We start from the raw sequence: 21,077 nt of genomic DNA on the forward strand, positions 1-21,077 counted from the left end.
GCTTATCACCCGAATTTCGGTAAGGCCAATCCACGGGTGTTAGCCTATATAAGCGAGTGTAACAGGCGTGTCAGTGCGACTTAGTAGTAGGACAAACCGAAGCCAGGTTAGCAGTAGATGAAAGCAATGGTGAAAGTGAGTGGAACAAGTGTAGTGTTGTGGCCATCAAGGGAGAAGTGTTTAGTGATCAGTGTGATGGTGCTGATGGTACTCATCCCAACGCCGGTTAGAGCTGTGGTGATGTGCTACTACTGTGATGGATGTGACGTATACATGCCAACGCAAATGAAGCCTTGTGAGACTGAGTGTAGCGTTTGGTATTCGAGTGAGTTCTTGCCGCCAGTTTACACAATATTGTGGATGCTCTAGCTAATCGTACTACGCGATACGTTTGATGTGTTCCCTAGAAAATGGAGATACCACGAACGTAAACCGAGGATGTCTGGAAGAAGCCGAGCCTGATGAAATCATATCCCAATGTACTTCCGCTTTGTGCAATACGGCCAGCGTCATGCGCTGTGTACGGTGTGACTCTGCTGTGTCAGATGAATGTGAGACCGTCATCTGTCCTGACAGAACGCCACAGAACAAATGTTACCATAATCCGGCAGGTAATTATCAAAGAGCTGGTCTGCTTGTCCAAACGATAGAAATGTTATTTGAATTCGAACTTCAAAAAAATGGCGTACAAATATCCCAAGTTATGCCATATCACCGTTCTTTCTTTGCCTTTTTTTAACGAGATAACCTTCCAGTAAGTGATAAAAAAAACGAAAGTGTTTTATAAAGAGGCATCTACTACCTCAACTGCTGCTTAACTTATCGGTAGATGCTGGTAACACGATTACCCAGAGGGGGATTGTGCCATAAATCTTCACTGCGTTTTGAACGCCACACAACAACAACAAAAACTGTCTGAAAATCGTTGATATTAGACAGGCCAATAGCCGATTCGGAAGTGATACACAATAGCCCTGAGTGATGTTGGCACATGGTGGCCCTTTGCTAGATAGATTGCGGAACAGGTTGTAAAACAGCTAAAGTTGCTGAGCGTATGAAGTTTTACCGCTCACTCAATCAAACCGGCGCTTGAATTGGGCGAATTGGCGCAATTCTGTGCCGTTTGGGTGTAAGGAAAAGTTTGGTTAAACAGGTAGTATACTAAGCGATAAAAATTTACTCACTTCACACAGATGGCCATCGAGGATGCATATCGGACCCGAACTACGAAGCCGATTGTACGGGCAGCAAGTCCTGCACCGAATGTTCCTCGCTACCAGGCATACCGTGCAACGACCTTCCACGGTGTGTTGTGTGTGATGTGGGTACTAATCCAGAATGCCCTCAGGATACTCCTTACGTACAGCAATGCCCGGGAACGACCGATCAGTGTTACCGGTATCGGGACGCAGAGCAGGTAGTGCATGTGGGATGTACCAGCGCGGATGACTACACGATCACCTGCCAGGGCACGGCGGCCAACTGTCACACGTGCCTCGGTGAAGAATGTAATCGTGATGGTAAGTGTGGGAACTAGCTAGGAGGAGACGTAAGTAGACGATACCTAATTTCAGGCAGTAATTTGCCATCATTTCAGCAAAGTTTGAGTGCTATACTTGTGTCGGTTGTACATCCGTCGATGTTGGACAGGTTGGCGTGTTGGCGGAATGTAACATCCTCGAGGAGAATCGATGCTACATGCGGTACGATAGTAAGTAGCTGAGCATAAATCCTGCAACCAGAAGAAGGAAAGAAGAGACTCTTTATTAAGACACTTGCTATCTGCCTCATTCACACACAGTGTCCACAAAGGAGACTCACCGTGGTTGTTTCAGTGACACCATCCCAGAATACAATTTTTTCGAGCCGTGTGATGGCAGTAGTTGCAACGATCGGATCTTCCCAGATCATCTCCAGTGCTATCAGTGCGTCGATTGTACCGAAGTAACCGCTGCGGATGCTCACTACTGTAGCAATACCGAGGCTACCGGTTGTTTCATGCTGGAGGAGATCTATTCCGAACCAGAACAATCCAAAACACTCATTCGAGGGTGCAACACGGACGAAAAGTTCACCAACTGTCTGCCAGATCGAAACTGCAAGACCTGCAGCAACAGCAATCTGTGCAACGGGGAACCTTCGCAGGTGCAAAAGCTTTGCGATCAGTGTGACGGTGTCGTAGAATGTGAACAACCAATCGCTAATACACCCTCCTGTGCGGACAGTTCATTCGCCAACCGGTGCTACCTGAGCTCGGATGGTACGAGTGCGATGAAGAAGGGTTGTGTACTCGATCTGGATCCAACCATGGCGGACGTGTGCTACGATCCGTCCGATGCACGTTGCAAACTGTGTACGGATAATCAGTGCAATCAGAAACACTGTGTCCTGTGTGATACGCGTACGGATGGGATGGTTTGTGTGGTGGGAGACAAGACTGCGACTGCCTTGCGGTATACGCTTTGCGCTGGGGACGTTTGCCGAATGGAGATCGATGCCGAGGGTCACACGAGGAGAGGATGTTTGGAAGAGTTCGAGAGTGCTTGCCACCCGGGTAGCTGCGTAGAATCGATCGAGTCCGGATCGAATTCAGGCATTTTCCCGACCGACCGACTCAAGTGTTTCCAGTGTGAAGGGGCGGCGAGCTGCTGGAAGGAGCAGATGGAAGCGCCCAGTGAACAGGAGTACTACTGTCTGCTGTACCGTGGTGCTGAAGATGGTTGTTACATCTACAACGGTAGGTAAATGAAGGAGCGCCCTCTACCGGCAATACGACGCAGTAATGACACATTTGACAGCTTCCGTTGGCATTTTGACATCGCCCAAAAGCTAGCATGATTTGTGGCCTACTACGTACTTGAAAGTCCTTGACGAATAGATGACACTCTCCGCTGTTTTACGACCGACATGCTTTCCCATAATTTTCTATTTAATAGCTGCTGAAATTGAAGTCCTGTAGAACCATGTCCATCATATTAAGGATCTTTTTAATCTGGTTTTTCCTCTGGAACTTGGAACATGAACTTCCCTTATCATCCTCTGGTGTGGATTGCAATTATTCAAGACCGGGTCAGGAGATCTATGCGAAGATCCTCCGAACCAATAAAACGCAACTACGGAAGTCATTCTAATATTTCACATTTTTCCTCTCACTAAAACAGACGGAAGTATGGTTGTGCGAGGCTGTACCACCGATCCCGAAGCCATGTGTGTCGGAGATGATAGTGATCCCCCTGAGCACTGTACCGTGTCGCTGGCAGATCTCAGTAACAACGCTGCTCAGGCACCAATGACCTGTTACGCCGATTGTCCAGGCAATGTGCAACCGTGCTCTATCACCACCTGCTCGAGCTCGACCGATCTCTGCTTCGTGAGCGTATCCATCGGTGGCGTAATAACGCGCGGCTGTACACCAACCTCGTGTCCTGCCGATTCCAAGAATTGTTTCAAGTGTAATGAACCGAACTGTAACGGTGTGTATTCCCTGTGTTCCAAGTGCGACACAGCGTTGGAAACGGATTGTACCGTGGGGGTACAGAACGAGACCATTTGCAAAGGGTTGGCGGCCGGTTGCTTCCAGTATCGGGACGAGGATAGAACGGTGTATGGTTGTGCCGAAGACTCTTCACCGTATTGCTCAGATAATGAGGAACGCTGCCATTACTGCGAGGAGCCATTTTGTAACACGAAAGGTAAGAAACAAGAACTTGCAATGCAATATGAATATCTTTCGTCTAATGTCCCGTGGTGATTCTCACTTTTACAGCTTTAAACTTGTGCTATTCATGTACCGACTGTTCGGATGTTTTGACACCCGTCGTACAGAAGACGAAACTGTGCACGGCCGAAGAGGATGACTGTATTATCGGGTTCTTCGAGGAAAAGATCGATCGTGGCTGTCAATCGGAACTCCCACATCCGTTTGATGACTACTTGATAATTGAAGTTTGTACCGAACCGGGATGCAATCAGTTGTCGGTTCTAGGCTATGTCAGTTGCTACGTTTGTACCGACTGTCCCGACGAACCGAACGACGAATCCGACGCCGTGCGCTGTTTGCTGCCTCCCTCCAACCGGTGCTACACGAAGCGGGAGTCGAGTGGTGTGATTAGTCGCGGTTGTGCAAACAAGGACACACTCATCGGCTGTGTCGATGGAGTAAACTGTGAGGTGTGTGAGCAGAGCTACTGTAACAATGAGCCGATACCGCGTCAGTTTAGCTGTGTGCAGTGTGAGCGCAGTGATGCCTGTGCCGATTACAATGTACCAAGTGATTGTCCCAACACAATCGACCTGGTGTTCGATGCGTGCGTCATACACACCGCGGACACACAGGTAGCGAAGGGATGTCTCAGCAGTTTAGATCTGTTTGAGTTGTGTTACGACGGTAGTAACAATTGTACGGTGACGCGTGAATTCCAAGGAAATGCAAGCCCCGTACAGTGTATAACCTGCAGTGGTGATGTTGATTGTATCCGCGGGGACGTAAATGAACTTCCCAAGTTGACCTTCTTCAATGGGTCTTGTGTGTCGTTTCTCGACGCGAATGGTAAGGTGGTGCGTGGCAATGTGGTCGATTATCCCGAATGTGAGGATTCACTCAGCTGTGTGGAGTGCTTCACCGATGTCTGCAATGGCGGTCTCTTCCCTGACGATCGTTTATTGTGCTATCAGTGCAGTGGTGAACAGTGCGCTCGTCTACAGTTGGCAACAATCGATCCGGAACCCTGTTTGCGGTACGATACGATCAACGCCAAGTGCTACACGTGGTACGAATCGCCTTCCAGCGCACAACGAGGCTGCAGGTTGGATGACGCCGTATGCGAATCGGAGGGTGTGCTGTGTCAAGACTGTACGGACAGTGGATGTAATGTGCTCGGGTACGATGACTTTGACGACACCGAGTTTTGTGTCCAGTGTAGCTCAAATCGAGGGTGTGATGAAAGTCCGGCAGAAGAAACTTGCAACGGAAAGGGTGGATGTTATACGTTTTTCTTGAGCACCAACAGCTCGTTGGTGATCGCGAAAGGGTGCGTTTCGGAGCTGCAGGAGAGTATGGTGTGGTATGATGAGTGCGTCAATAGTGAGAATAGTGGCCGTTGCGAACGGTGCTACGGAGATTATTGCAATCGCAACAGGTGTTATGTTTGTAACTCACTGTTGGTTGGTGGTAGCTGTATCGAGCCCAGCGTCCGCAGCACTGAGTCTTCTACGTGCAACGAAATCGATGAGTGTGTGGCATTTATAGATGGTAAGTGTAAGACTACAGTGGAGTAGTATACCTAACCTTCCCTATCTTCGGTCCATGGAGGGCCTACCGAAAATAGTTTCTGTATATTTGAATGGCCTAAAACGTTTTTTTATGTCTTGATTGTGCGGAATCGTTCACATAATCAGCTCGTTTGGCACTGCACAATATTTAGATACCACTGAACAGATCTTCACCACCTACGAGGACCCATACGAGAATTTTCCTCGCGAACGTCAGCTTAACAGCAGCTTAAGTATCTCGTACGTGAGCACTGAGATCATAACTTAATCCTGCTTGATACAAGTCTTAACCAACCAGACGTATGAAGAGACTAGGAACAAATTTATAAGGAAGAAAAAGCTAACGATTTGACTGCACTCGATGGATGGATAGACGGATATGATACATTTGATAGAACTTATCATACACAGGCGAACAAAGATGTCTTCATCGATTTTGATGAGAATCCATTACATCTCAGAGGCGTGCCTCCCCAGTTAGGTTGTTTGCGGGATGCTCGAAGATGCGAGCTTCAATCAATCAAAGGTCCTTATATCACTCTATCTTCGAGCATGATAATCTCCTACCAGATAATATTGGAGAGATGCTCGAAAAAACCCAAGGACTTTGTTCAATGGTTTACCAAGGATTCTAAGAGTATCGCTATCGTAGTCCTTAAAATTCCCAATTAGCTTGCTTTATGCAAAAAAAATCAATTCAACCATGACTTGGTTAATTCAACATTAATGACAATCGTCATCTCATCTTTCCAAACACCAGATCATTATCACACCGTACGTGGATGTAGTGAAAGTTTCCAGCAGGAACAGCTACTGGAATGTACCGAAACGAGCGGAACGTGTCACCGTTGCAAGGGTGATTACTGTAACGGTGCACCACTACCTCGGGATCGCATCAAATGCTACCAATGTACTGGAACGGAACTCGACTGTCTCAATCCGACGAAGAATAGCGAACAGTACTGTACTATCTACCGGGAAGGAGAAGACAGTTGTTACACTTATTTCCAAGGTAATGGAGGTCCTAGTTATGCTTTCGCCGTTTTTTCTGATTTTTTGCTCTTTTTTATACAGATGAAACGATGGTCGAACGCGGTTGCACTCTGGAGCGTTCGACACCATGTGAACAGCCCTGCCAGCAGTGCAACACAACCGGGTGTAACAATCAGCCCGCCCTCGTCCAAAACACTCTCAGCTGTGCTCAGTGTTCTGGTGACAATTGTCCAGCTATCGATGAGCCAACCGATATGACATTAGTAAAACCGTGTCCGGATGAGATTTTATTTGGTCGTACCGATCAGTGCTACTCTTACTTCTATCCGGACGGAACACTCGAAAGAGGATGCCTTAGTCGCTTGTCTAAAAGTGAAGAGCAAGACCTTGCGGCCCAATGTTTGGACGCGTCGGATGTAACCTGCAAACTCTGCTCGGGTAATGGTTGTAATGCACGGAATGTAAATTGTTTCGTGTGCGACACGGACACGTTTTCCGGTTGTGCAGATACCCTCAGTGAAACTGAGCATAGTGCATACGTTCAGGCATGCGGCACGGTACAATGTGTTTCAGTGCTGGAAGGAACGGTCACACGGAAAGGCTGTTCCGAGGATTATACGGTGAAGTGTGAATCGGACGACGAAGTTGTGTGTGAAACATTCGATGGTTCCATGTCGAATAGTGCCATTTATCCTGCGGGTCGTTTGCAGTGTTTCCAATGCCAAGGGAGCTCCTCGTGTAATGAGATCCAGACTTCCAGCAGATCAGCATCGGTGTGCCAGCAGTACAATGCTAACGATGAGTGCTACACGTACGTCTCCGGTAAGTGATGTAAAAAAATCCTTCCATCTTCAAATGCATCTTGTTGCTGATCTTTCACACACTGCTTCTTGTAGACATCGGCGAAACTTATCGAGGTTGTGTATCTGACTCACCGGTATCAAATCCGTGCATCCAGCAGCCGGATCTATGCGTCCGATGCAATGACGAACCGGCATGCAACAATGAGCCTGCCATACGATCGAACGAACTCATCTGCGCCCAATGTACGCGTGCCGTTGATTGTGAAACGATGGAAGAATTTGAACGTTGCACCCAGCTGGTACTGCTTGGGCGGCCCGATTCCTGCTACGTACAAACGTTTGCCGGTGAGGTCGTCGCGCGTGGATGTCTCAGTGATGCGCCCGCTTCGTTGCGTGATAACTGTCCTGACAGCGGTGCGGCTAATAGTGAATGTTCCTCGTGTCTGTGTGATCGTTGCAATGGTCCACCGGTTCAGTGTGTTAGCTGTGAAGGTGAGACAGGCTGCGGGGAGGTCCTTGGAACGGAAGCGAAGCTTGTTTCGTGCCAGACAGGAAGTTGTGTCTCGTTCGTTAAACACCTTACCAACGGTTCTTCACTCATCGTCAAAGGTTGCTCGGAAGTGTACGAGCGGGACACTTGCGGCAAAGGACACCCAAGCGAAGCTAGCTACCAACTTTGCCATTCTGTTGGGTGTAATGATGTGCTGTTTCCTGCGGTGCGTTTGAAGTGTTACCAGTGTGAGGGTGAAGCCTGCTCCGATCCATCTTTGGAGCCAACGATCTGCGAGCCATATAGGGAAGGTGATATGTGTTACAGCTTTTCGGATCGTCAGCAGAAGGGTTGTTGGGGACAGTTGGAAGACGTGACGGAGTGTACGGTAGGACGGTGTAGTGTTTGTGGTTCTTCCGATGGGTGTAATGAACAGCCACGTGTTCTGGAGTGTATTGCATGCTCTTCAAAGAACGATCCAGGATGTGTCGATCCGATGGCAACGGTAATAGGCAAGAAAAAGTGCCTCATTGGCGGATGTGTTACACTAATTGACGGTGAGTGATTGATTTTAGAATCCTCTAATTACCCTCAATAGGTCCCGGAATTGAAACCAGTACTGGTTTCGAAATGGGTCTCAGCATCGGTCCCGGCATTGGTTCTGGAATCAGTTCCGGAACCAGAAACGATTCTTTAAACGGAACCGGAACTAGGTACTTTTGTTTCCTAGTGCCCCTCACTACAAGGGCGAGGGTATTTGATATATCAGGTGCAAGGGCATTTGTCTAATGAGTTCCGTCCATAAGGCGTCCTCGCCCTAGTGGTTTCTTCAGGGGAACCACTTATTACTAAATGAAATGTATGGATCTTTCGTTTTCGAAGGCTCCATACATCGGAGATACTTCAGCTTGGATGCTAGGTCCATAGAATCGTCAATCTGGAAATAGTTATCTGGATATCTTACCTTTCTATCTTAGTAATTCCTATACGATACTTTCCTTCACTGTAAGCTGAGTACTGACTAATATGATTTGACACTCATTTCCATTTCCTACAGCTGATGGCCACACGGTACGAGGCTGTGCGAACGAATACGACGCAACACCAGAATCTTGCACGGCAACTGCCGCTACCACCACCTGCAAAGTTTGCACCGAAGGTGACGCATGCAACGCTGCCTTGTTCCCTGCCAATCGGTTACAGTGCTATCAGTGTTCGGGAGTGGCCTGTTTGGAGGTTTCACAGCAACAAATGGCCGTCTGTCAGCGATACAGTGCAACCGATGCATGCTACGCGTACGCCACCAGTTCGACAAACATCCGCCGAGGATGTTTATCGGATCCGGTTTCCCAGTGTTCGGAAGAGTGTGTTGCGTGTACGAGCAGTGATGGTTGTAATGCCGATCCACCGATCGTTCCTAATGCGCTTACCTGTCACCGATGCGAAGGACCAGATTGTGCGATGCAACAGACAGGCGTAGGAACCGTGTGTCCGGATATTTTGCTAGGCCGTACCGATGCTTGTTACAGCTTCGTGGAGAAATACAGCGTACGAAGAGGTTGTCTTTCGGAGGCAACAACAGCTTGCAATTCAACGAACCCCAACTGTCACGTTTGCACCGGAGAAAGCGATTGTAATGCGGAGAAGTACTCGGTTACGCTACATGAGTGTGTCCTGTGTGATGAGGACGTTGCTGGCGAGCAATGCAAATGGGGATACGATCAAACCGCAGCACAACGATGTACGTCGGATCTGTCGTCTTCTGACGTTGGCTGCTACACATGCTACAGTACAACGGCAGGACAACAGCTGTACCATCGTGGCTGTGCAGGTGAGGCCCGGCAAGCTCAGTGTCAACCGGGTACGGTTCAGGTGTGTCTGGGCGCTGCATGTAACCAGCGCAACGAACAGTTGCAGATATGTGCCAAATGTGAGGAGGGCTGTAAAAACGATCGGTGGAAGGTTGAAGAGTGTCGTGGTATTGTACCGTACGAGCGGCGCGGTTGCTACATTATGCTTGACTCGCGGAAGCACATTGTAGCACGGGGCTGTGCAGCGGATCTTAACGAAGACACGTGGAATCTGTGCTCGAACGTGAAGGATTCGTCCTGTATTACGTGTCTCGGTAATGAATGCAACCATGCGGATATTGGACTGCGAAGAGTGTCCCTCCTTTGGACGCTGCTTCTGACAGCACTACTAATGATAGTTAGTAACCGCGTTCTATAGATTAGTCGAAGAAAGGTGGGGGGAAGAGTATTTTCTCAATATGAATCAGACGAATGAGCATTTTTATATAGTATATAACATACCGTAGTAACAAATCCCGCTTTTTTATTCATTATTTCTATTTTAAAAATATTCTTGCTGATGTTTAAGAGGTAAAATGGTTAAGTAAAACTAATGAAGGAAAAGGAGTCTAATAGTGTAACCCAGTGTAAAAAAAAAATATAATTAACAAATTAGATAGTACAAACTTTCCACATTAGAGTTTAAGAAGAAGTACAACACTATAAAAGTACATGTAGAAAAAGGCTCGAGAAATGATGTAAAAGAAATAGTAAAAAAAAAAAGACATATATAGCTCCCGTCATGTTAGTAATTTTGAATACGGCAACATAAGATTGTTAAAATGGAAAATCTTCTGATAAAGTTTTACCCTGAATCGTTTTTTTCCATAATGGTTCCACAGCACAATTTTTAGTTCAAGTGTTTCACTACCCCGCTTCGAACACGTTAGTAGAGAGAGAGAGAGAGAGAGAGAGAGAGAGAGAAAGAGAGAAAGAGAGAGAGAGAGAGAGAGAGAGAGAGAGAGAGAGAGAGAGAGAGAGAGAGAGAGCCACACGGTTCGAGTGTCTCGGACGTAATATATGCACCAATATATGATTTCTGGGGAATTTCTTCAACTCAACTCGTTCCGATCGTTTTCGCATTCCCTTTAGCACCTCTGGTCTTTATCGAGAACACACTCGGTGTGGTGTTAATATATATATGATGACACTATAATTCTCACCGTTTAATACAGTGTTTTCCACCCTATTGACAAAATTTACCTATTAAGGGACTATTTTTAAGACAGATTTGTATTCTCTTTAATAGTGTTATTTAGGCATTTTTGTCAATATGACACAGTCATTAAAGCAAGCGTCCACATGTTTTGTACTACAATCTAATACAATCAATCTAAAGCATCACGCCTCGGAGCACGTAGACGCTTAGTTCAATTATCCGAAAGAAAAAGCAATATACTTATTTGAAAAATTTGTGCTTTAATCGTTAGCAGTTTGAGTGTCGTATTTTTTTTAAGCAGAAACCTGCTTTTGCTTGGTATGTGTAAAAATTGGAAGGAAGCTCTAGGAGATTATACAAAAAGCAAACCGTTTTTCTCCAACTGTGAGAAACAGAAGTTTGCCTCCACCCAAACTTCATTTTTGGTGTGCTTTTTCTGTGTATTTTTAGTAGATTCGTGTAAAATAGGTATTATAAAAAAGGCTATAAGTGTGTGTGTGTGTGTGTGTGTGTGTGTGTGTGTGTGTGTGTGTGTGTGTATGCTACACGATACTATCTTGTTCTTTTCATTTTGTCATGTAACATGAAATACTTTTTAACACCCTTATTTGTAACAATCCCCTGTCGATAGAAGTGGAGTTTTTCAGTAATTCGTTTGGTTCTTCACATGTCATATAAGCTTTTCTTGGTAATATTAGTTAGTGACAACAGCACCAAGTCGTGTGCATATGCAAAAATCCTCGAATGAATTATCCCATTGTAAAAATCTCCCTCGCAGATCCTGGGGTCGTTTGGCACAGGAAACAGGACGTGTTATTGATTCGTGCACGCTCACAGAGCGTATCTCAATTTAATCTTCTTCTCCCTCTGTACACTTTTGTTACAACTATTCCACACATTCGAGTGCGAGATTCCCCCGCGTTCACTAGAGCTTTTTATAAAAACCGATTTGCGCTCATCATATCAAATGTTTATAGAAAAAGAAAACAATGTTTTTAGTTACGACGCAAAAAGCTTTCTCTCGAAAAATAAACTTCACCTCTCGCAATTTTCTTAAGGCACAGAGTTGGTCGCGATCGCAATCGGCCACGTAACGGGCCCCTTCATGACGATATCTGCCAGACTTTGCTTAATTTTAATGAACCGCCGCTTAAACTCCAAACCACATCCCTTTGACAGCCGGAAATCGCACAGAATCTTCCCGTCCATCTCCACAATGTTTGCCTTAAAGATAAGCTGTAGCTTTCGCCGATCGATAGTCGAAATCGTTATCACACCTTCGTCATTCGATTTCCAGCTATAGCCGAGCTTTTCCAGTGCAGCCGACAATCGCTTCAACGTTTCGTCGCATCGTGTGGAGACGAAGAAGCGCGTCATACGGCGCACTAGCCGCTGGAACGGATTTTGCTGCTGTTGCTGTGTGCCGACGCTCTGCGTCGGATTCAGCTGCGTGCAGAGGATGAGATCGTCCAGCATGGTTGGCTGTGAGAAGCAGAACCCGTTACGTGCTTCGATCGCTTCCTCTACCCCGTTCACCTCCGTATGGACGATTATCGGTACGGGTTGCGATTGGCACATGCGCGAGGTGGAATCATCCAGCGGGCTCGCAATGTCCTGATTCGAGCAGAGTCGTTTCGCGCGTGGCGATGGTCGTCCGTCGAGCACATCACAGCCTCCGCCGCCAGCAGCACCGTGGTGGACACCGCCCACCCCACCATTGTTGCTTCCTATATCGGCAATCCCTGCAAAAAGGAGGAAAATAAAAGCATTTAAAAGGACTGGAAATATCTTCTACTGGAAATACGCAAAAAAGGGTTACATGATTATAATTCTTATAAATTATTTCGTTTAGTTTTATTTCGCACTTGAATATTACATAATACACACATCACTCAAAGGCAAATAATATTTAAAAAAAAACTCAACATAACATCATAACAGTGTGCTAGCGATGTGTGAGGTGAAAAAGGGAGAGGTGGTGCAGAAAGTTGTGCAGTTCGATCAGCCGAATAAATGTTAATAGAAATAATAAATGATAACAAACAAAACAAACTCAAAATGTACACACACATTAGGTTTTTGGTGATAAAGCTGTATGTGGTTAGATTGCGTTCAAACATACAGCTAAATCACCAAAGTCCCAATAGGTGGCAACGGTGAACGGATATAGATTAGCAGGAGCAGGAGAAAGCAGCGCGTGACACGATCCAAACGTAATATTATAGGGGATAAACCATACGTAGAGTAGAAGGGAACACAAATACACAAGCGCAAACATACTTGAAAACTAATTTTTTTATGAAATTAAAAAAGAAGTTTAAATATAAAAATGAGGAAGAAGAAAATATTGCAAAATTATAAATTAATTCGATGCGACGGCATGCACAAATTTAATCATTTACAAAATACGTTTACGTATTTTGTACGAACAAGTTTTATCGGTTTTTAATTATTGATATTTTTATTCTTTATCCCTCGCGCCACATTGAAACACAGCAATAGTACACATTTCTTTACCAATACAACCAATGCAGCAGTGCCACATTTCGTCCATGCTTTGGTAATCTAGCTTTATGAAATAGCTTAAATTCTATCATACAGCTAAAGCGCCAAAGCGCAGACAAACTGGCGTGTTTCGTCCTCTGAAAGCGGTGATGGAGTTTTCTTCTTCCTTTTGAATTTTCACCATTTTAATCGTCGAAATACAACAAACACGCGCGCAGCACTTTACTATAGAAACACGCACATAAGACCATTTATTTAATATTTTGGTAAGTTGCGATCGGTATCAAAAGACATGACAGGCATCAGAACTCTAGTATTTAAAGCGGTCAAGCATTATGCCCGAATACCGGATAGCCGAAACAAACAGAACGGATGTAGAAGGGATAAACTGCATTGGATAATTGCTTCTCTCTCTCTCACACACTCTTTAACGAATTAAACACTTAGGGAAGAAAATATATGCCACCTTTCCTAATACGTACATCAACGGATGATTGACGTCCGCACCCCGGGTTAGGCACTGAATGCTCCTCAGAATTTTTACACTACTGAGAGTCATCCAGTACCTGACCCTGTGTGCAACGAGAGAACGTAACGCTTTCTTGATCGCAGAGGAAATTTATCCGCAAACTATTCTATTATCGTAGACGTACACAGTACTGCGGGAGGCAAGGAGAGCAAACACTGCTGCCCAACTAAATCTGGAAATATTTTCTTCCCTATATCCATCCTCCATCCACCACCATTCCAATGTTGGCTAACTGCCAAAGCGAATGGAAAATGTTACGATGTGAGCTATCTCACAGAAAGCAACGTGTTCCACAGCAGATATAGCCAAAGCTTTCGTGCTGAAAACCTAAATAAATAGATTTACGCCTTCTGCTTTCTTCGGTGGCACACGATATTCTTACATGCACGATATGATTGGAAGGAGAATATCCTTTTCCGATTTTAAACCCACAGGAGAACTGAGAAAGAGGAATGATATTTGAAAAAATCGTGTATCGAGCCGTTCTTTAGACTGTCCTAACATGGTTTTGCTGCTTCACAAAACATAATCCTCGAAACACTCTGCTCTAAGCATTGGATGGTCATTTCATGCTTTTAAACCATTCGGCAGAGCGCAAATGTTATTTCAGTGTTATGGTGGCGGCAGCATATTTGCGGCACCATTTGAAACACGACCACCGGATCCACAAACCAAGCGCAAAAGAGTCTAAAAAAAGCTTATGGAACGCATTAAAAAAAAAGGATTAGAGGATAGTGCGAAGAACACTCATGTTTGAATGAGGGAACATCAAATGACCCAATTGTGATGTTTCATTTCTATAGAAAATTGTTTAACAATTGCAACCATACATAAGAACACCCCCGTGCATAACGTATCAAACCCAAATATAAAAAGGAAGAGAAAACCTTTTATACATACCTTGCAGGTGGAACTGCGTCTGGCACCATTTGTGGTCCTGCAGCTTGTCCAGCGTTAACCGTTGGGCAGGATTTGCTACCAGTATCTTTCGTAACAGCGAAAGCGTAAGCGTGTCCAGCTTGCACCAGGGCGTTGAGGTAGTGTATTTGTTCTCCTTCCAGCAGAGATACTCCGCACACCCGGACGACGGTTGATCCCAGGGCAATTCTGTTCGTTATTCGATTGCAACAATGGAATGCAGAGGGAGTACATTTTTTATGGTAGGGCATAAATGAAATAGAAAAAGGAAAACATAAAATACATTAATTAACGAAATTTGATGCACGGTATTATTGTTTCTGTTTGATAACATTATACTAGTTTTTGTCAATTTATTTATATATATTTATTTACTTTGTGGACATTTAGAGAGAGAATGATACCTGATTTTATTGGATATTGATAACTTTTGTTTATGTTTAGAACCGCCCAATGATGAGAGTAATAGTAGTTCTGTTTTGTTTTGGCTATGTTGCATTGCATATGGTGTTTTCATTCAAGATGGTAAATATTTAGCAGTATAATTATAAAAAAACAGTGCATACACAATAATTGAAGGGCACAGTAGTAATTAAGAAGGGAGATTTGGTGTGGTGTGGTGGTGCAGCATACATCAAGAGACACAATAAATACACTCGCAAAATAGTGCCAAAACAAAGCCATACGCACAACACACAGAGATGTATGAGGGTAGTAAAAAGACACGTGCGAAGAAGGAAAAATTTGCAGAAATATGTCGAAAATATCACTTTTTTGTCATAAAAATACACACTCTTACAAACACACATATACAACACTTGTCACGAGAAGCTTAATAGATCGATCGGCTGTACGGTGCAACGGGAAACAAATAAAAACACACACGCGGGATACATGATGACGATGGCATTGATTTATATCGCAAAACAATGATGTATTTGTTTAGATGATAGCGTACACAAAAAAAAACGGTCCAACACTCGCGAGCTGAATTGCTTAATCATTCACTTTTTCTTTTGAATCAGCCTTTTGTTACTATTCGAAGATTTTCGTCATCGTATTTCATCAAAGCAAAATAATAAGGAGATAAAAATAAGAGAAAAAAATTGCACAAAGGTACATGACATTAAAAATTACTCAAGAGACGGTTTAAAAATTATAGATTGACGACGGATAAATATGAGAGAAGCGATGCACATAAGGCTGAAGGCAGCAATAGCAGCAGTTTACATTCCAAAAATTGTGTGTTTAGCTTGCAGAACAAAAGAGAGAATATAGAAATTAGAACACACACAATTGTACAATTAAATTAAATCTTAAAGTTAACGCCGTGAGGTAAAACATCAAGGGACTTAATAAATAGATGGTATAAATTCGCATCAGCGCACACATTAACACAATGAAAAAAAAAAAATAAACGCACAGCAACACACAAACACACGCGGGCGGCATTATGTTTTGCGAACCCGGAAGTGGGCAGCAGCAATTGTAAGAAGAAAAACATTGAAACACAATTTTTATTTGCATCGAAAAAACCGAAATGAAGAAAAATAAAACCAACAACAGTGCAGGGGGGTGCAGCAGCAAGCAATTCCCAGTTGGACCTCTGGTACTAAAGCTTTAGAGATATTACAATTAAAACAACATTCTACAGCTAGAATACCAAAGATACAGCCGGAAATTATAAAAATGGGGCATATTTCAAAAAGAAGAGAAAAAACATACAAACGGTGTCGGTTATTGTACTTTTATATAGTGATTTAGGGGAGAGTGTCATGAGGGTGGGTGGGTAGCTGTGGTAGGCGGGCGGCGGGATTAGGCAAAGGGATTGCTTGTATTTATTTTTGGAAAACGAGGAAAGGAACGAAATTTAAGAAAAGAAATTTAAAAAACGCGAAGAAATAATGATTCAAAAACAAAACAGAAAAACACACGCACAGATACACAGCACAGTAAAAAAATACATGAAAAATTATACAAAATATTCAATAAAACGTATGCAAGAAAGGTGTGCAAGTGTTGGGGATATGGAGCATATAAATAACGGTACTTCGATTAAGAAAATAAATGAAGAGTTTTCCAGGCATGAATTGTTAACTCGTATGCGGCAAAAGATCGCCTTTTGATCTTTTTGATTTTAGATGACATAGCTTTTTTTAAACTACACCTTTTAATACACAATGATAATTGTGTCAGTAATGAGCAGTTTAGACAACCTCATCAGAACATTTGGAATGATTTAAGTTGTATGACGGGATTTTAAGCACGATTACACTTCAGAGAGATGGAATAACTATTAATATATGGCCCAAATAAACGTCAAAGACGAACGATGGATTCCGATTCCGGACTGCTTATTCCGTCGAGATTCCGGCCTGTTAATCTTTTCCGTCCGTACACCACACATTTGCTTCACTTAACAAAACACAGCTGTGTTTAAATTGATGTCAAAATTGCCAACCTTTCGGCATAAGAGTTAATAATTATTGCCTTGGAAATCCTCGTGAATTATTTTTCTTTTCTTTTCTTTTTTATCGGATTTTTTTCTCATAATCCAATTTTCGATAATTGAGAAAAACATAACATACACATCGAGCAATAATTAATAGAGAAAAACACATAAGAATACACACAGTGAAAATCGTAAAGTAAAAATTGCTCTTTTTATACACACGTACAAGAAATTATGTGCACAACAACAATACTTTGAAAAAGATTAATAAGTTACAAAAGGAAAAGGATTCACAACAAAACGACGAAAGGACATTGGAGAGATTATTGCATAAAGTAGGAACAGCGCACGCACATCATCAATCCAAAGCACATTCATAGATCAGTTTTTATAAGAAAAATATTCAAATAAATTATGCTTCGTTTAGTATTAGAGTAAGTTAAACTTTAAAAGAAGAAAAAGGACTGCAGCCAGAAGGACGAGAGACTGTTGTCCTGTTTGATTTCTGATGGAAAAATTTAAGTATGAGGGCTTCTTGTTTCATTTTTGGGAAAAGCAGCAACAGCAGCAAAAAGCAAATATGTATATTAGCACGAAAAATAACAACAACCCGAAAAAAACTCACCTCCGGCTAGCATCGTAACTAGGATGATACCGCAAGACCACAAATCGGCCGGTGTTGCTCGGTAAGGTTTGACCAGCACCTCGGGTGCCACGTACGGCAGTGTTCCGCACTTTTTATCTAATAACCGTTCTCGGCCCTTCATTCTGTACTTGTCATATGGAACGCACGCAGTCCCAGCAGCAGAACACGGTCACATAAAATGGAAAAAACGGAAAATATACACACCTATTAGTAAATAAGCAACAGGCTGGAGAATACAGTCATGTTCTTCGGAACTAATTAATAACAGATTGATGATCCGATGCATCAGTTTGTACCTAATACCTAAACATGGTGGCCATCCCGAAATCCGATATCTTCACATTGTCATGCTCGTCTAGCAGCAAATTTTCCGGCTTCAGATCACGGTGTGCAACACCCCGGGTATGAAGATAGTCCACGCCGGCTAACAGTTGATTGAAGTATCGCTGCGCTTCTGGTAGTGACATCCCAACGTCCGGTTCTGCAGACATAGACAGACATATGGTTGGTTGAAATGTGGTGATGATTATAAGAGACCTTTCTTTTCTGTTCCTCTTACCTATTCGATCGAAAAGCTCACCACCGGCTGCATACTCGAGAAATATGTACTCAATGTCACCCTGCGTCCGTTTGCCAAAGAACTTTAGGATGTTTTGGTGTTGGAGAATTTTCTGTATACACACTTCCTTCTTGACCGAGCTTTCGGCGTCCGGATGCTTCTTTAGGTCAACCATCTTCATCGCGACCGCTTCGCCCGATTGTCGGTTTATGAGCAACTTGACCCTTCATAGAACAAATAGAACATCGGACACAAAATAAGCTATTAAAATTAAAATAAATTAACAATAAATTTTTTTAACTTACTCTCCATAAGCTCCTTCTCCGAGCGTTTGTGCCAACGTCCATCCTTCGACAAACTCCCGCAGTCCAGCAGCAGCAGCAGCACCTGTGGTTGTCTGCGTCCCATTTCCCACTCCAATCACTGCTCCTCCACCTGCAGCTGCTGTCTGTGATGAGGCCATTTTCGTCCTCTACTCTATCTCTTCCTCCTACTTCTTCTACCGAGAACTTTCAACGTTCACAACACGTCGCTTTTCTCCATACACACTCCGCAAGCCGTGATTTTTTCCGTCTCTCTGTGCGGTATCGAGTTTTGGCAGCGATTCCAAGATTATCATCACTCCAAGGAGGGACAAAAATAAAATCCAACTACTGGTAGTACTCTCTCCCTCACGGGCAATTATATCCCGGGGATCTCTATTTAGGACATCCGCCGCCAACCGACGAATTTTTTTCGAAAGTTGCCAGAAAGAGGGCCAGATTTTTTAAATGGGGTTTTGTGATGCTTTCAATAGCCGCCGTTTGGCAATGTGCCACACACACCGACACGTTGCAGAGGGGATCAATCGAACCGAAGATGGAGTCGATGACAAAAACGGGACTTCTCCTCGCACAGCTCCACTTTTCTGTACCTTTTCCTGTGCAAGACCAATAGTCGCTCTTTGCCGTAGTATCTGTGAGGCATCTAACGGTTGATGGTTGAGTTTTACACCTTTTGTTCCAGCGCAGATTGTAATACTTATACTGGGAAATGAAGCTAGGCAGCAGCAGTAGACTCTGGTTTGACCTTCGGTAAGAGTGAACTACCGCGCTATGAAGCACCGTCACAGGATCCAGACTCCCTCTTTTAGGGAAGCGATGCGCGCAAGAGCATACAGATACCTCTCTCTCTCTCTTTCTTCTTTGTGCTAGGATCTATCTGTTCACGTGTCGCGGCAAATAATTTTCACACTGGTGCGCTTTCCATATACGACGCCTCTGTAACTCGCAAACCGCAAGCAAGCGACAGTGATTAAAGGAAGCGAACATTCGTATGTGTCCTCCCCGTTTGCTTCTAGGAGTTTTTCGCAGGCTTTCTACAACCAAAACGGTTCCTTTATCGCTCTCCCGTTTTGCTTGGCCACGTACTCTCTCTCTTTTTCTCTCGCGATTTTAGTGGGCGTGTGAATAATTTGCTGTCAAACACAGGATGTGATATCCCGCAGCAGCTAGGAAGATCCTTGATGTTTCGTAGAGAGCGGCTGAAATCGGTCAACATTAATCGACGGAGCCATCAGATCAACTTACTAGACTGAAGAATAATTGCCCTTCTGCTGATTTATGTTTCACTCAGAGAAAAAGGCGAATTAACTGCGAATAGTTCAACGCTTCTCACCACACTACTGGTCACTTTTCTCTCCTTTTGCTTTGTGGGAGACTTTTCAACCCACGGAAACAGATGTTACCAGGTTTCTGTATGTGACACACCACTCTCTCTTCCTCTCTCTCTCTCTCTACGATTCAGAAAACTCCCACATAAGATGGGGGGATGACGATGTTTAGTACCAGGTAGAGAGAGCTTGATGAAAATTTCTCGTTAACACACACAAAGGGTAGTAGTGTGTGGTTTTTCGCGTTGCGAGAGAGATGAAAAATCCTTGCCAATATCATCCGCCACACGTCAATGGACGCGATACTTCGGGGGATGTGGCCGGTCTGGGTGTTCTCTGTCAAAAGGGTAATGATCTGCAGGCACCAATCAACCGATAAGGACACAGCAATCACCCTCGGTTGGTTTTTTTTTCTGCTCGACTTGAGCGGGAAGTGGTGGTATTACATTCGCTGCTAGCCTTCGATGATGCTTATCGCCATTATTTTTCCTTAGCTGACGAGACTCGATCGGGATGAGGATGGGTGAGGAGTCTGATGTTCTGGCAAAAGAAAAGAAAAAATGTACATAACTATTAGTAAAACGACATTTTACTTTTAATCTACCAAAGGACAATAAAAATATACAAAAATATCGAAGAAAATCAACTCAAGGTCATATATGAAGCGTTGCTGCCTTTAGCCAGAGTAACCCGGCGGGAGGTAACAACATAATTCACCTAATTTTCTATTCCTAGTGGAGGAAGAGGTATCCAATGGTAACCAAACCAGGAATGAAACCTGCTTCGATTGGCATTTTTTTCGCTCTTCCGATCATAAATCAACGTTTATCCAGGAATGACAAATACACACACATACAGCGCTGAATAGAGAGAATCCACACATGCCACATACTAACAGCAGTTTGCTGATAGAGCACATGTAATAAGATATGGAACCCTAACCAAAGGTTTTACACCACAAAGCCCAAACGACGACCGACGGTGGAGTTAATTTTTTGCTACGTCCACGAAAAACACTCCAACCAAGAGGGCGGCCCACAAGAGTTACAATTCCACAGCTCCGATAGAGAATGATTATGCCCCTCCCTCTGGGACATTATCTTCTGTTTATTTGTAGTATACACTCAGTAAAAGGTATAAGGAAAAGTTTGCTAAACGCTAAAAAGCGGTATCAATTTTCACACCTTCTTGCAATGCGGATTATAAATTGGTTCACGACTACGCGCCGCGCGTAGTTTTTTTTTTTTTTTT

At 43.9% G+C, this 21,077-nt stretch overlaps 2 protein-coding genes across 2 annotated transcripts in view; one reads left to right on the forward strand and one right to left on the reverse strand.

Annotated features, from left to right (window-relative positions):
• Nucleotides 1-126: 126 nt before the first annotated feature.
• On the forward strand, nt 127-9,786 carry LOC126560344 (uncharacterized). Its single transcript, XM_050216307.1, has 11 exons — nt 127-325; nt 408-611; nt 1,194-1,520; nt 1,598-1,711; nt 1,802-2,737; nt 3,162-3,692; nt 3,767-5,251; nt 6,032-6,283; nt 6,346-7,086; nt 7,161-8,114; nt 8,615-9,786. Exons 1-11 carry the CDS (start codon nt 127-129, stop codon nt 9,784-9,786), a joined length of 6,915 nt encoding a protein of 2,304 aa, XP_050072264.1.
• Nucleotides 9,787-11,619: 1,833 nt separating this feature from the next.
• LOC126564508 (serine/threonine-protein kinase grp) overlaps nt 11,620-21,077 on the reverse strand; it is a 191,235-nt gene continuing 181,777 nt past the window's right edge. The window contains exons 2-7 of the mRNA XM_050221573.1: nt 18,481-18,562; nt 18,176-18,399; nt 17,920-18,097; nt 17,596-17,738; nt 14,501-14,707; nt 11,620-12,308 (exon numbers count right to left, since the gene is read on the reverse strand). Of these exons, the coding sequence (XP_050077530.1) occupies nt 11,620-12,308; nt 14,501-14,707; nt 17,596-17,738; nt 17,920-18,097; nt 18,176-18,399; nt 18,481-18,562 (1,523 nt within the window). The remainder of the gene's footprint in view (nt 12,309-14,500; nt 14,708-17,595; nt 17,739-17,919; nt 18,098-18,175; nt 18,400-18,480; nt 18,563-21,077) is intronic.

Source organism: Anopheles maculipalpis, chromosome 3RL (genome assembly GCF_943734695.1).
Source record: "Anopheles maculipalpis chromosome 3RL, idAnoMacuDA_375_x, whole genome shotgun sequence".
Classification (NCBI taxonomy): domain Eukaryota; kingdom Metazoa; phylum Arthropoda; class Insecta; order Diptera; family Culicidae; genus Anopheles; species Anopheles maculipalpis.

What these genes read in the sequence shown, in the direction of transcription:
- LOC126560344 (XM_050216307.1), top strand. Translation starts at nt 127, where the DNA reads ATGGTGAAAGTGAGTGGAACAAGTGTAGTGTTGTGGCCATCAAGGGAG. An exon ending in TGAAGAATGTAATCGTGATG is followed by an intron (nt 1,521 to 1,597) that starts GTAAGTGTGGGA and finishes CCATCATTTCAG; the next exon opens with CAAAGTTTGAGTGCTATACT. An exon ending in ATGTGTTACACTAATTGACG is followed by an intron (nt 8,115 to 8,614) that starts GTGAGTGATTGA and finishes CATTTCCTACAG; the next exon opens with CTGATGGCCACACGGTACGA.